This window comes from Mustela lutreola, chromosome 4, assembly GCF_030435805.1.
Source record: "Mustela lutreola isolate mMusLut2 chromosome 4, mMusLut2.pri, whole genome shotgun sequence".
NCBI lineage: Eukaryota > Metazoa > Chordata > Mammalia > Carnivora > Mustelidae > Mustela > Mustela lutreola.
Window position 1 is genome coordinate 66,124,063 of NC_081293.1, and position 16,564 is coordinate 66,140,626.

Here is a 16,564-nt window from a genome sequence, read left to right on the forward strand (position 1 = left end):
AGTTCAAGAATTTGACATAGGTCTAAAGGACTGACTAGAGGATGAAGTAAAGAAAACCTAACCAAGGAGAAACAAAAACCCAGAAAACCATCTTTATCCTCAAACACTCTGCCTGTGAGACACAGATGGGACATTTCTTAACAGTCTTCTGGTCATTTCCTTCTAGGTATTGCACAGGCATCTGAAACCTAATTTGTCCAGAAAAAGGTTTTAATAGTTTATTATCAAGGCCACTCTTTCATATTCCCTCCAACCAACAAACTACTTTATTTACTGGTTTCAAAATACACCCAGTCTCCAAATTTGGCAAATCAAGCCATCAGTAACAACTCCTTTCTTGTATCTCTCACTTCAAGTTTAATCACAGCCAAGATTTTTTATTTTAACTTTTTTCTGACATTTCTGACATTGCAACAAATATGTTAAATTTGTAAACTGTTACCAAAAAAACTGAAATAAAACATTGGCATATGTCTGAAAATAAGAGAATAAAAATTACCCACCACATACAGTTGATTAATTCAAATGTTGAGATTATGTAAAATCTTTCCAATTTAAGTGCATGAGAATTTAAGTGCATGAGAATAGGAAAGTGGCAGGCTTCTCTACTTACTTTTGTAGAAGTTTTTCAAACAGAGAAATTTAAGAATGATAAAGTAACACACAGTGGAGAAGAAAATTTTAATGTCTAAGTCAGTTTTTTAACTCATGATCAACGGATTGTCAGAAATATTGAGATAACTATATAAAGGAAAGTAGAAAAAAAATTTAAAATCTCAGGAGTGGTAGCTCCTATGAAAGCTATTGCCAGCTTCATTAAGTAGTAATTGTTTACTAATAAGAATTGGACATTAAGCTATTTCAAAATAGTTTTAAGTTGAAGGGTTTTTTCCTAAGCTAATTATAATACCTGAATAGGAAATTTCAAAATTCATTTTTCATACCAAATTTAGGCAGCTATCCTAAAAAAAGATATAAATGCTCCAAAAGAAACAAGAAATATTTTATTAATTTAAAAACACTTTTTATGGGGCGCCTGGGTCGCTCAGTGGGTTAAAGCTTCTGCCTTCAGCTCAGGTCATGATCCCAGGGTCCTGGGATCAAGCCCCGCATCGCATTGGGGCTCTCTGCTCAGCAGGGAGCCTGCTTCACCCCCCCCCCCACGCCTGCCTCTCACCTACTTGTGATCTCTATCTATCAAATACATAAATAAAATCCTAAAAAATAAAAATAAAAAAATAAAAACACTTTGATAAAGATTTAAAATAGAAATACCATATAATCCAATAATTCCACTACTGGGTATTTACCCAAAGAAAGTGAAAACACCTTGTCAAAGATATGTGCATACATATGTTTACTGTATCATTATTTATAATAACCAAGATATGGAAGCAACCTAAGTGTCAACCAATAGATGAATGGGCAATGAAGATGTGATATATACATATGAGTATTACTCAGCCATAAAAAAAGAATGAGATCTTGCCATTTGCTACACCATGGATGGGCCTTGAGGATATAATGCTCAGTGAAATAAATCAGAGAAAGGCAAATATTATATGATTTTACATACATGTGGAATTTAAAAAACAAAGCAAAGGAGTAAACAAACAAAAAACAGGAACAGAACCATAAATACAGAGAACTGATGGTGGCCAGAGGGGAGGAGGAGATAGGAATGGGCAAAATGGGTAAGGGAAGTGGGAGGTACAGGTTTCCATTTATGGAATGAATAAGTCAAGGGGATGAAAGGTACGGCAAAAAGTATATAGTCAATAGTATTGTAATAGCATTGTATGGTCTGTGGTGAGCATAGCATAAAGTATAGAGTTTTGTAATCACTATGGCGTTCACCTAAACTACTGTAACAATGTATAACAGCTATATTTTAATAAAAAAGGAAAAATAAACCTTTGATAAACATCTTTTAAATATAATGAGCAAACCAATTTATCTAGCTCTTTAATAAGCTGAAGAAACTCAATTTGATAATACAGTCACAATGTACCAAGCTTATAAATGCAGATAAATTGTCATTAATGAAACTGATCTTTAGAGTTAAGCTTAGTCATGCAAGTAAAATAAATTTAACTGTTCTGAAATTTTAAGAGATCAGCACAAAGGTATGAACTTAAAAAAAATGTACCAAAAATATCTCAGAGTATTACAAGATAGATTATTTTCTCACTGAACAATGAAAAAATGAACTGACTGATGAACAGAGTCCATCATCTCCCTCCAAAAGGAACACTTACTCTTTGATTCAACTTGAAAAAAAAAACCTTCCTATTTCTATTTAAGTCTGAATCAGTTTATTTGAAGAGTATCCTGAGAAAGCAAAATGAGCTGAAAAACATTAGCAATTATCATGATTTATCTGTGTGAACCAGAATTTCCTAGGCATAATGTAATAAAAATAAAATACAGAAATAAAGTGAATGTTGAGGCTGACAGAAAATAGTAACTTCCAAGTATAAATAATTTTAATTTCTCACTATTCTCATTGACGGACTTTATTGAAAAATATTGTTCAGTTTGAAATTATAGAATAGATGTACACTAATTAAAAGCTAATTTTACTTGTTAGAGTTCTACAATATGTTTTTTAAAAAAAGGGTTCTCTAAAAATTAGAAAGTTTCAAATCTACTAACAAGATTCCAAACTCCTAATCATGGCATAAGCTATTTAGCCCTAACTAGTTTTCAGCTTATTTTCCCACAAGGAACATTTCTTTTTTCCATCAATACTAAATGCGATGTATTGCTAGAACATGCATGATTTCATGCCTTTATATATGCTCTTATCTCAACCAGAAATGCCCTTACCCCACTTCTCCTGGCAAATTTTTTTTTTTCTTTTAATAGACAGAAAATAATATTGCTTGCTCCGTAAAGCTATCTTGAGAGATTCAAGACAGGATTAACTTTCTCTTCTTCACTCTCTTATAATATTATCACGTTATTCTATTTATCTATTTAAATTTATTGTCTCCCTAAATGCCAGAAAATCCTTTAAATGCTATGATTCAAGTTACATTCATTCATTTTTTTCCTGTTGTTAACACAGACCCTAAAGCTAGAATACTCACAAATAAATAGAAAAAATTATATACAAGTAGAAGAACAAAAGGAAACAACCAAACTCAATAAGTTTAGTAACTAAAAATTAATCATTGAACAATAGAATGGTACTATCTTCCAGTCATTAAATTCAAAGTGTGGTTATCTTTATCAAAGTGTTTTATTCAAAGTGTGGTCTACAAACTATTTATGAGGCTCTGATGAGATAAATATAAAAATTAGAATTAAGCATTTGGAAACTTTATTTGATAGAGATTTTCATGTTTGTTGAATCTTTTAGGATCTTTTAAATTTCATTTTTCTAATAATTCATTTTATTATATTTTTGAAAGATGAATAAGACCATGACTCCAAAAAAAAAAAAAAAAACCTCTTTTTCAATGAGAATTTTCTTTTCAAGGAAGAATATGATATATACATAAATTGTTGTAATATGTACAACTATCCATATTTCTCAAAGTTCACATCATCATCTTTTACACTTTAAAACTTATCTATTGGTAGAATTATAACTGTGCCTGGAAATGCTAATGCATAACTAGTATTTCTTTCTAAAGTTATTTACATGAAAACTAGATTTTAACTTAAAATCAGGGCTTGTTTCTTTCACTGCTCATTAGACCCAAAGGCATCTCTGACTAATTCTATACAGCTGTCTGCCTGACCTGCAGTATCTCAAAACCCCAGTAAAAACAGAATGTTTTTATATAAAAAGAGAATGATTATACAATTTTTTTCAAAAACTCTTCTTTTAGTATTTTCAAGATTAATTAGTCTTTACTAATAAAGATTAATTTATTTTCTCATCCCTCTACATTAGGAGTTGGCAAATGTTTCCTGTAAAAGACCAGATAATTAAATATTTTAAGGTTTGTAAGCTATATGGTCTACTGTCCATATGGTCTACTGTCACAGCTACTCATCCTTTGTAGCAAAAAAGCAGCTACAGACAATATATAAATGAATGGGCATGGGTCTGTTCCAATAAAATTTTACTTAGAAAAACTGGCAGTAGGTTTTCAATTTGGCCCAAGGACTGTAACTTGCTGATGCTTCTTCTATACCATAGGTATAACCTATCATGTAGTAATATTAAAAAACTGCTGCCATTCTTAATGTAGTGTTCCATGATTCATTGTTTGCATATATGATGTGCTATGTGGGGACTAACATAACACAATAAAAAAAAATAAAATGATAAAATGAAGCAGAAAAAAATATTTATTTAACAAAACTTCAAAAAAACTGCCATTCTTGTTTGCATTTATCATCAGCTTTTAAAATTTTAAAGACTAACAGATTCACCAACATTCAAGTTGATAAAACAAAATACTGTTTTTCAAGAAAAGCAAAGTAAGTATATTGAAAAAATTTTTGTGCTTTGTCTTTAACAGCGTATGTCTAAAGAAGCTATAAACTTTTCATACTATTATTAGATAGCAACACTCCCACAGGCTATAGAAAACAAAAAGTCAGATTTATTTACACTAGTTGCCACAACCACTATAACAAACAGCATATAGGCAAAAATCTCCACAGAAAAACCCTTATATATTTTTTTTGTTAATTTTTTTTAAAGATTTTATTTAGTTATTTGACAGACAAGTAGGCAAAGAGGCAGGCAGAGACAGAGAGAGGATCTCTCCACTGAGCAGAGAGCCCGATGTGGGGCTCGATCCCAGGATCCTGGGATCATAACCTGAGCCAAAGGCAGAGGCTTTAACCCACTGAGCCACCCTTAACCCACTGAGCCACCCTACCCTTTTAAAATGAACTACAAACCTGGTGCAAATAGTTATAATACCACGAAAAAAACTACAATAAAATTCAGAGTTATAATTCTTTTTGTTCAACCCATATCTATGGAGTAACTTCAAAATCCTGATATCTTGTCTACCTTTTTTTTCTTTTTTAACAAACCTGGAATGTAGATTTATTTCATCTTTAGAGTTCAAAGTTGGCCTTCTCCAGCATGTAATCACTCTTTCCTTTAAGGGGTGAGATAAAGAGCTGATCAGAAGTCACTCTAAAACTGGAGTCAAACCCTAATCATCCCTTTTCCACTTAGTTTAGTATTCCCAGTGAAATATATAGTTCTATGAACAATTATCTTTATTATTCTAGAACTCCTTTCCTCGGAACATAAATTGCTAAATGTTTCCGTTTCCAAGGAAGTCTCTTACTGTTAGATTCCAAATGTCTTAATATAAATGTTCTTTTTACTTTACTTCTGATTACCCAGACTTAAAATCCTAAAATTACTCTTTATCACTTTTCGTATTGCTTGAAAATTCAATCACAAAGTTTATAATTATTTTTGGATTTCTTTTATACCCTTGCCACTCACTATCTTTCCATAAACAGAACATGCTGATACTGCCTATCTATTTTTTCCTGTTAAAAACTCTTCAATGCTTCTATACATTTCTACTAGAAGTCTTCCACAAATACTGATTTTATTTCTCAAATGTATGTGTATAAAATAGAGCCTGCTTAAAAAGACAATTTAACCACTGTATAATAGCAATAAAATGTTAAAGAGAAATTTAACAGAAGTGGAAAATAAACTCACGAAAGAGACAAATGCTGTAAGTAAAAACTAAAATGCATTTTTACTAGGGGCAGAGAAGGAAATCAGAAACTGGAAGGATTATCCTTACTGATACAGCAGCTACTATTACTGAAGTCCAAGATAATATATAAAAATAATCCGTAAACTATACTCACATAAAGTTAAGGAAAGATCCAGACTGGGCTTAAATGAGGGGGAATATCAGAAGTGAGAAACCAAGTAAGTTAGAAGTTGTCTAGATAATATTCTACAGAGTGAATTTCTGATTGGCTTACCTAGGCAACAAAGCAAGTTGCCAGTGTTACTACTTAAATCAGTTATTCTACCACTGGAGGGAGTCTGGTCACATATCCTTTGATGTGACTTACACTCTAATAACTTCATCTTCTCTGGAAATGAATTAGAACCCTTACCAAGAATACGAATTGGTTTAACATAATCTGATGACTTTAAAGCTTTTTGTTTGTTTCTTTTAGTTTTTCTTTTATTTTTGTTGTGTTCCATACTCACTAAGTAAAAATTTACAGCATCTCTACTGTCCTATCTGGGTCAAAGAAATGAATCCAGAGGTCACATGCGTGGGTATACATCTATCCTTGGGGAAAAAAAAATCATAAAGAAAAAAATGTTAAATCAAGAACAGAAGGTTCTGATACAAATACCTACCCAAAGCAGCTATCAAGGTCACACAGCACATGAAATGCAGCAAACAGCAGGTTTGAAGTAGAAGCTGAAAAGAGCTTTTAGGATTAAGGCTGACAAGGATATTAGTGATGGATAGATAAATATAAGTAAAGGATAGAGTACTGTAACTGTGGTTTTAAAGTTAACTATTTTATTAATTCAGAATTTACAGTTTCCATTGTCTACTCATGAATTCGCAGTGACATTAAAAGATTTTATTAAGTAAACAAAACACAACTGAAATAAAAAACGAAGATCTAACCGTTGGACCAAAAAACTCCCAGAAAAACCAGTAGTTGCACTCAAGATGTTATGTGGAGACTAATAGTCCATTTACAATAATAATTCTTATAAACAGTCCATTTACAATAATAATCATTTTGTGTCAAGAATTATAAGAAATGAGAGAAAATACTCCATGTAATTATTTTAAAAATCCTACAGGATTGACATTATGCCCATTTTGCATAAGAAAGCTTAAAACTAAAGACAGGTTAAGTAACTTGCTTAATGTAATGAATCTATCAAGAGCCAATATTCTGTCAGAGGTGTCTGATTCTAAAATGCTATTGCCACTATCATATGAATGTCAGTGAGACGGAGCAATGACTACTGTGTTCTTATACTATTAAAGGTAACAGTTATGGGTACTCTTCCTAGATATCTGCTTCAGAAAAATATCGTTAAGGATTATCTAATACAGCACTGTGCTAACTAGTAAGCATTTCTGTGTTGTATTTCCAAAGTTAAAATTTGTTTAACTCATATATCAATAGGCATAAAAAAGTCATAACTGATTTCTAATTTAAGTTGATACGATAAAGTCAAAATTAAAAGGCATTTATCTTTTTTTAAATATGTAAAAAAGAGAAAACATTTTTTTCTTTTTCTTCATAAAACTATTGTTAGACACAAAGACACGGAAATCTGTCAGGTCTCTATGCAATTTCCTTAAAATGTATTCCCTTGCTGAATAATATCATAAACTCCATAAACCATATCTAGGCAGTCATAAAATGATCATGGAAATAATACTTGTTAAATGTAGGAAGCCTTAGGGTGGATTTAAGTGCTATACAACAAATTAATTTTGTATTTTCTTCCTTGCTATTATAAAAGAGTGCAGAGGACTTGGATGCAAATGTAAAACAACATATACATAAATCTTTCCCTTTCAGCAAGGAAAACTTTGAGTTATTTTATATATATATAAATACATACACAGACACACACACACACACACACACACACGTGTGTGTACCTCTCTCACTCTCCTCTCTCTATATATATATGATTTTAAGAAAAATGAGAAGAAGTAATGTAGAATGCTGTGTGTGGGATTGGGTACTGTTCTGTATTGTCACAAGTTATTTACAGTCTGAAGTATCTATGTGAAGAAACAAACTGGAAATGGATTCCCATATTATCAATGCTTCCCAATCAGCAATTAATTATTTTTTTCCTTCAACTTCCTTGGAAAATCTACAGTTAAAATAGATCATATATGCAACTTGAGGATACTTCAACACAGCAGAGAAGGAGGAACAGAAACACTCTCCTACTTGAAAAGAGATTACAGAAAGTACTAGATCTATAGCACACATTCAGAGGTTTCCTAGTAGAAGTTTATCCAGAATCCTCATTTTGAACAAGTGACAGGTAGGCAGAGACCATAAACTGGCAACTAAAGCACACATGCCAAGGATAAAAGTACACATGAAACAACATCTGTGTAGAAGAACCCTCTTAATTAATTAAAAAATCCAATTGTGTGACCACTTGGATTCTATTCCAAATTCTTCCAACTGTTAAATATTTGGAGAAACTATTAAAAAAGGAAACATTGTGAATTATTGCTAATTATGTAAATGGATTAATTTATAAGAAAATAACAAGTGGAAGAAAAAACATACAAAAGCCAAGGAAACATAAGAGAGGCATACAGTTTACCAGCAGCTACAACTCTTAATTGATGAAATATATGAAACATTATAAAATTAAAAACATCTTTAAGTGGAGAGAAACATATATTTAACAGTAGTATTTTATTTCCCATTCTATCTACTTCCAAGAAATTTGTGCTCATTTTTTTCCAATACCAGATTAATGGTAGAATACAGTAAAGAGCAAACAAAATAAATGTATTTCTATGACCATAAAATTATGAAAATTTAGCACTTTTTATGTACTTGAGCATATAACAGATCTTCTGCCACGTCTTAATCTTTCTGTTACATAAACAGAAAGAAAATACTGAGACTGAGAGGAAGTGAAGGGAGTACATAATACCTAGCTGAGTATTTCTCAATATAAGATTATGATAAATAAGGTCTGACAAACTCAATGCAACATTTTTAAATTGTTCGGCAAAAAAAATAAAAACTAATTCTGGAATTGACATGTAGAGTCACAAAATAAAAAGTTAGACATTTAATAAAATCTTTATACAAGCTATTCCTAATTTCTAATATTTTTAATAGAAAAGTTAGCTCTTTGTATTTGTTGATGTATTTTATAAAATGAAACCCTATTAATCGATGTTGAATCATTAGAAGTCTGCAAATAACTTATTTTCATGGATACTGCTAAGTGCCAGCACCCCCCTATTAAATGTTACATAATTTGTTCACTTTGCAGGATTCATAATGTGAAGTGAAACAACTAAAAAATATTACCAAAATAAAATAGCTACTACTCTACGAGAAGAAACCACACAAATGAAGCACTAGTTTTTGTTACCGTTAATTCTGTAAACTTCATAAAAAAAAAAAAAAGCAACTTTATTTCCCCTGGTATCTTTGAAAATGTGGTAAACGCAATTTTCAGTATTAAGATTATGGGGTTCTGAGGAGTAATAATGAATTGCAATTATTTCCAATAACTACAGTAATAAGCTTTTGATAAATCACTAAAGTAAATGAAAATGAAATCTACTTTTACTAGATTCTTGGTTTTCTGTCAAACCAATATAGGAAAATCAAAACATTTATAATGGTAACACCAGAAAAAGTCATCTCACAAAAGCATAAACTAAAACCCATAAAATTTCATATGTGGTATATTAAAAATAATCTCTATAGTTTAATAATGCCAATTTATATATGGACTATCAAAATGATTACTTTTTTAAGATGCTATAAATATGTGTACCTAATACTATGGTGACCTAAGGATAAAGGAATTATAAACAGCTTTTGCAAGAGTATTTATTTATCAATACTATACCTTTTCCTTTACAGTGGCTTTGGCTTCAAAGGTCAATTATTCTGTGTCAAAGGTCAATTATTCTGTGTTATTAATAAACACAAATTCAGTGTTCAGTTAACCTAAACTATACTATACAGCAACACCTAATCAAGTTATTTGAATGACTTTAGAAACAAGACCTCTGCTCCCTATTTGGGTAACATACTGATAAATTTTTTGACCTTATTGTGAGCACACTAGTATTTCTACATAACCTTGGTTAAAAAATATTTTTAAATCATCGTCTCTATACACTGTTAATCACTGATTCCATTAATAGTCCAAAGTGTTCAGACTCATCTTGACAACAAGTAAATTGTTTTTCCTTTGTCAGATGTTCAATTTTACAATTATTTGGCCAATCAACTATTAATCAGAGACTCTTTTACAAATGAAGTTTTATTCTACATCACTGAAATAGCACCGACTCTTGAACTACTCCATATAACCCAGAAGCACTACAAGCTGCCCATATTGCACACAGTACTAGCTTATCTCTTTAACGCTCAAACCTGTGTTCGATCACTTCCTTCTTTAGGAGACTGCCAACTTTACCAATAGAATAAGCTATATAATATCAAGATACAATGGTGAGAACTCGCCACATATTCTGTACCACAGCAGATATATTAGGCCACTTCTTTACCGATTTTTGGCAGTTTCTGAATCACAGCCCCAAGCCGCGAAGCTTGTGGCTGTCCTTGGTGCTGAAACGCACTCTTTCCCCACCACCCCCGGCGCCCCTTCACTGAAAAACCGTCACCCCCCCCATTTGAGAGCATTAAAAGACTAATGAATTTGGGGGGTCTAAAGAGGGAAGGTTTAAAAAAGGAAATGATAAGTTTCTGGGCTGAGAATGCTAACTAGCGTGTGCGGGTGGAGAGGGAAAAGAAGGGGGTACTAAAAGCACCCAGAGGGCATTTCCCCTTTGGTTCGGGTAGACAGACCCTGGAGCCCCGGACTGCGGCACGATCGGAAACGCCTCGTCCCGGGCAGAAGCGGCAGGCGGGAACGGCGCCCTCGCCCGGGCAGCTCCTCTGAGCGGGACCAGGCGGGCGAGGACGCCCAGGGGCGCCGCGGCCAGATACTAACGCGACTTTCCGCGCCAACGAGCGAGCCCCGGGGTCCTTTTGTTTCTAGCGTCTGAGGGGAGGGCGGATGAGCGGAGAGGAGCCCACCTGTATTTATTTGGAAGGGGGGACAACAAAAGACCCTGATGCCCCGGCGAGCAGGGTGGGCAGAGTCGGGGCGGCCGTGGCGACTGGCCGCGGGCTCGGCCCCTTTCCTTACAGCCCCCGTCGCTCTTACCGTCCCGGTCGCACAGCTGAATGGCCTCCAGGCTGAGGTTTTTGATCACCTCCTCACAGGGGCTGGTGGGGCTGTTGAGGGTATGATCCAGGCGCGGCACCTCCATTTTTCCAACTCCCTTCTCAAACCCGCCTGCTTCGTATTCAGGCTCTCCGGGTGGACGGGGTGGGAGAGAAGGGCGGGAAAGGGTAGGAAGTGGCGGAAGAAGGGGGAGGAGGCCTGGGAGGCGGCTCCGAGGGGCCGAGGCTGAGCCTCCGGGCTAGAGAGCCGAGGCCGAGGGGACGGCCGAGGCAGGAGCCGCGGGGAGTGTGAGGCTCGGAGAGACCGAGAGGGGACCCGACGCGAGAGCGGGAGGCGCGCGCTCCCAGCGGGGAGGGGACGCGTAGCGCGGGGAACGTGAGGGAAAAGGCCCGGCGCGCGCACGCGCGCGAAAGGACGCGCCCACCTGCTGGCGCGCGGCGCTCCTCCTTCCCCGCCCTTCCACGCGCACGCGCCCCCTGCTGCCCTCACGCCTCAGCCACCGCAACCCCAGCGCGGAGTGTCGGGCGGCGAGCGCCGGGAAACGGCGGGCTGCTGTGGGGTATGGTGTGCTGGCTTCGCCCTCTTTTCTGGTGAGGGTGGTTTCTTGTCCTTCCCCTATTCACAGGGTCAGTTGCACCCAGGTTGGCTCTGGGGAGTCTGCACGGGGAGGTGAGAAGAAGCAGATTGGTTTTTATGAAGGACTGGAAAAATATGGGTCCAGATCCTTTGTATCCTTGTTCCGGAGCTCCCGGGTTGCCTTCCCACTCGAGGTCTAGAGCTACTCCCCTCCAGGCCCGTGTTTGCTCCGCCGGGCATTTCTCAGAAACAGCTGCGTCTCTGTGAGAGATGAGGGGATTAACTGAGGAGTGTCAAGGTTTATGGACACAATTTTGGTCAGCCCGAAGGAGGGGCAAACATGGGAATTCAGAACTGCCAGAAAGGTGAGGGAATGAGGAGATGCCAGCCTGCTGGAAAAGCAGCTCGAATGCTTCGGACTGACAACCACTAATCTTTCAGCCTTCAGTCAAGCTAGATCGATCGATCAGTCCATCCACCCTTCCTTCCTTCCTTTCTTTTCTTCCTTCCTTCCTACCTTTAACAAAAAAAGTATTAAATGTTTACTCTGTGGGGCATTGTTTGGGGCTCCAGTGAAGGGGGGGTGGGGAACAGTACCTGACTTCATGGGTATGGAAAGATCCTTTTTTAATGGAAAATCTACTTTCTCAACGTACCTTAAATTTGTCTGCCCATTCTTTTTAATGGCAGTTAGTATTCTGCAATGCACTTAGTGGTGGTGAAAATGTTTTTAAAATAAAGTAGATATAGGTCACAGCCTGTTGACCTCTCTTGCCATTTGAGTCTTTGGAATAGTTTTTAGTCGTGTTGCTATCTTAGAATCAGAAGAGTGCCTGCCCCAGTCTCTTCCTTTTTTAGTGTATATGCTTGCTGGAAATTAAAGTTCCTTTTTATTGATTTTCCAATTTCAAACATAAATGTTATCCAATAAAGTAACAATTTACATACAGATTGCTGTATGCTACCCTTTCTAGTCACATCCTTCTAGCCATAACATGACTAAGTCTAGTTAATTGAAGCCTCATAAAACAGAACGACCAGCTTAAGGTAAAATAAGCCTGTGAGGAAACTTGGCACAACTGCAAGTTGATAAAAATCTGTGGAAGATAATTGGGTATCTTAAAGTAAAATACCCTCATTATCAACTTAGGTATTAATGAAGATGGATCTCCTTCTTATAGTTTGAGAGAATTCTTGTGGCAAGGTAGGGGGTGTCCCCAGGGAAAGGATAAATTATCACTTGTCAAGAAATATGACAAGATGGCACTTATTGGTGAATTTCCTGTGTTCTAAAAACCTGGCTTTGGAGAAACAGAAATTGATATTGTCAGCTGAGCCACAGTAGTTTGGTCTTTCAGAGTAGTATCACATTTACAAATTTCAAAAGGAACTCTGTAGATTACAAATTTATTGATTTACAGGTGAGAAATATAATTCATATGTATAAGTAAAGCTATAACTCACACAAATATTTTTGCTATGTCCTTGAACAATATGCTAGATGTTGGAAATTTTGCGTTCAAATCTATTAGGAAATACAAACATTGGAAAAGGAAAATTATGGTGAGTGTTATGAAAGAGGAATCATAGAAACTTGTGAAGCAAACACAGGGGTTCTAACCTTGTCTGGTTAGTCAGGAAAGCCTTTAAAAAATTATTTAAAAGGAACAGGAAATTATGGGAGGGCTCTAAAGGGGAAGTTAGCATGATCAGATTTGTAGGCCAGAATATTTGTATAATAGGAAAAAGGGATAATGTTTTAAAAAATATTAATGTGACTTTGGGTATAAGACCTATTCAATCCAAAGCATCTTTCTGCTAAGGATTTAGATTATTATATAATTAAATTAAGAGTTAATATTTCACTTTTGACATTCAGCATAGGATATCTTTTCAAATAAATTGTTAGGATTCAAATCAATGCATTGTCAAAAGATAAAATATAGATTTGTTTATGGCTTAACATACCAAGGCTAGGCCTAGTGGTCAAAACAATCTAGTTTATCCCACAGTGAAGACAAGCTATCCCAATCCACAATAAAGGCTTAAGCCAGAGATTGGTATGAGGAAGATGATGGCTATGAGATAGGTAAAGTAGGGAAAATTCTATTCTTTTTGGTTCAGAGAATAATGGAAAAGAAGTAGAAGAGCTAAGGAATGACAACGAGGAATGTTTTTACTCACTTGTACATTGAGGATGTGAGATGAGGGATTGTAGCTTTCAAAATATCCAGATAGGTATGGGAAAACTCAAGGACAGAGAAATTTCTGTCCTAGTTCTTAGATCTTTGGGATGATATCACCTGGCCAGGCTGAGGGGGACCACATTCAAGTAACCTTGAACAAAGCATCATAGCCAGAGGACGGGCAGGAATTTACTTTCCAGAACTGCTAAAAGTTCCTGTATACTCAGGAAGTAGTTGAGTTGAGATCTAGTCAGCCTGCTGTGAAAGCTGATTCTAAAATGCAAGATAATATTCTAGCAAAAACTGCAGAATGGACTTTCTAGACTAGGGATGTCTAAAGTATTTAAAAAAAAAAAAAAAAAGACGTCAGTCTTAGAGATGTCTACCAGGCCCTGACCAAACTGAAAAAATATAGGCCATGAGTTTCTCGAGCCAGCAACTTCAAGTGAAAGGCCAGAAGAAATTAGGCATACAAGAGATATCACCACAGAAATCAGAGGAGGCAAAAGACATTCCATTCAAATCCAGTGACCCTTTGTCTCAGTGCTTCAAGGTAATGGAAGCTCTCCTCTACCGATATTCCCAAATACCATGTAAAATAATATGTAGGGGAAAAGGTAAAAACCCCAAAGACTAAGGATCTAACCTAAAAAGATGGGCTTTACTCTAAAAGGGTAAATAAAATATTGATTAAAATATTGATTGAATCTAGGTTCCTATATTAGACTGAAAATACATTTTTATCTTCCCCTTTATTTCAGTGAGTGAGATTTCATGAAGATGACCAAATATATTTTAGAGAAAATGAAAATTCTAGGAGGAGGAGCAGGATGGTGGAGTAGAGACCTAAGTATCATCAGGTCCCAGGAATTAAGCTAAATAGTTATCAAACCACTCTGTACAGCTACAAACAACAGGAGAGAGAAGAAGGGAGAGCAGCAATTCTAAGAACAGAAAACCGACCACTTTCTGGAAAGTAGGATGTGCAGAGAAGTGAATCCAAGGCAATTTGGGAAGATAGATTGCAGGGTTAGGGGCAGGCTCCTGGCAAGTGAGAAAGCAGCAGAGGATAAAATTGTAACTTTTAGAAGTTTGCTGCTCTGAGGGATGTTGCTCCAGAGGCCAAGCGGTGGGTGAAGTCCTCATGGGGACAGTGTGGTCTCAGGACCTGTGGGGTGACAAAAAGAACAGGGGTGTCTATGTGTGTCAGAGCTTCCAAGTATCAGAGTGGGGAAGCCGGCTGCAGAGTCGGAGCCGAGGAGTGGGCTCTCAGCTCAGGATTACCTTAAATCGTGATCCACGGCACAGTCAGGCCACTGCTCTTCAGGCAGTGACCCAACAACCAGCAAATCTGGGGAGACTCACCTTCTTCTTCCAAGAAGAGCAGTTCAGGAGCCTGCTACAGGAATCAGCTAGGTTTGGAGCCTACAAACGGGGCTATGCACCAGAGATAAATATGCTCAGTCATAGGCTAGGTGAGCTTGGAGTGTGGCTGGAGACCAGGGAGATGGGAGGGATTGACTATTTTTCTCAGAGGGTGCATTGGGGAGTGGGCCCAGTGGGGCCTACAGGCCAGAGATTGGGAGGCCACCATTTTCATTCCCACCCTCCAAGGTTGTACAGAAGTCATTAGGGAACAAAAGCTCCCGAGACCACAAAAAAACCAAGCAGATTACTTAGCCTGGCCCTTGGCAAGGGCCATGCAATTTGATCTCAGGCAAAGACATTTGAGAATCACTGCAACAGGCCCCTCCGCCAGAAGATCAGCAAGAATATCTAGCCAAGACCAAGTTCACCAATCAATGAGAACTGCTAAAGTTCAGACATACGGGAAAGCAGTACATGGAATTCATGGCTTTTTTCTCATGATCCTTTAGTTTTTCAAAGTTAAATTATTTTTAATTTTTTTTTTTTTACTCTACTTTCAAATTTTTTTCCTCTTTCCTATTTTAACATTTTTAATTATTTTATCAATACCTTTTTAAAAATATTTTTATTTTCATTGTCAGAGTCATATTTTATCCCTTCATTGTATTTAACCTTATTTTCTGTATAAATATAGGTTTTTTTTCTTTAAAATTTTGGGATATAATTTCTTCTAATAAATCAAAATATACACTAAATCTAGTGCATGGCTTTGTTCTAATCTCCAGCCAGTTCACATTCTTTCCTTTTTTTTTTTTTTCTTTTATCAACCAACTTTTTATCTTATCAATTCTTTTTTTAGAATCATTTTTAACGTTCATCTTTACAGTCATATTCCATCTGTTCATCGTGATACCCTTATTTGTGTCTGTGTTTGTGTGTGTGTGTGTATATATATATATATATATATATATGTATAAAGTTTTTCTTTCTTTAAAATTTGGGGGGGGGGTTAGTTTCTTCTAATAGACCAGAATACTCCCAAAAGCAAAGATGTGTCTCTGTTCAATTCAGCTGTCTAATATATACATACATATATATATGTATATATATTTATATATATATATATAATTTACATATTTTTTTTCTTTTATCCCCCTTTATTTTTCCCCTGATTTCAGGACTCTACTGATTTCATTAGTGTACCTTTTTTCTGGCGTTATTGCTACCCTTTAAGTATTTTATTCTCTCATTCATCTATTCTTTTTTTGGGGGGGATTTTATTTATTTATTTATTTGACAGAGAGACAGATCACAAGTAGGCAGAGAGGCATGCAGAGAGAGAGAGAGAGGGAAGCAGACTCCCTGTTGAGCAGAGAGCCTGATGCAGGACTTGATCCTGGACCCTGGGATCATGACCTGAGCTGAAGACAGAGGCTTTAACCCACTGAGCCACCCAGGTGCCCTCATTCATCTGTTCTTATTTGGACAAAATGACAAGGTGGAAAAACTCACCATAAAA

The 16,564-nt window shown here is 36.2% G+C and overlaps 1 protein-coding gene and 1 long non-coding RNA gene across 3 annotated transcripts in view; both read right to left on the reverse strand.

Annotated features, from left to right (window-relative positions):
• Positions 1 to 11,393, reverse strand: part of PHYHIPL (phytanoyl-CoA 2-hydroxylase interacting protein like) — an 88,684-nt gene extending 77,291 nt beyond the window's left edge. Inside the window, exon 1 of one of the 2 annotated variants that reach the window (XM_059170212.1) lies at positions 10,895 to 11,393. In XM_059170212.1, coding sequence (XP_059026195.1) covers positions 10,895 to 11,000 — 106 coding nt within the window. In that variant the 5' untranslated portion in view covers positions 11,001 to 11,393. Of the gene's footprint in view, positions 1 to 5,004; positions 5,322 to 10,894 lie in introns of those variants that run through there. The other variant, XM_059170213.1, reaches the window with a different exon arrangement.
• LOC131828947 (uncharacterized) lies at positions 5,004 to 5,881 on the reverse strand. The gene is made up of 2 exons (XR_009352623.1): positions 5,812 to 5,881; positions 5,004 to 5,072 (listed from the first exon to the last, which is right to left on the reverse strand). It is a non-coding gene; the product is annotated as an uncharacterized LOC131828947 (long non-coding RNA).
• Positions 11,394 to 16,564: the final 5,171 nt, after the last annotated feature.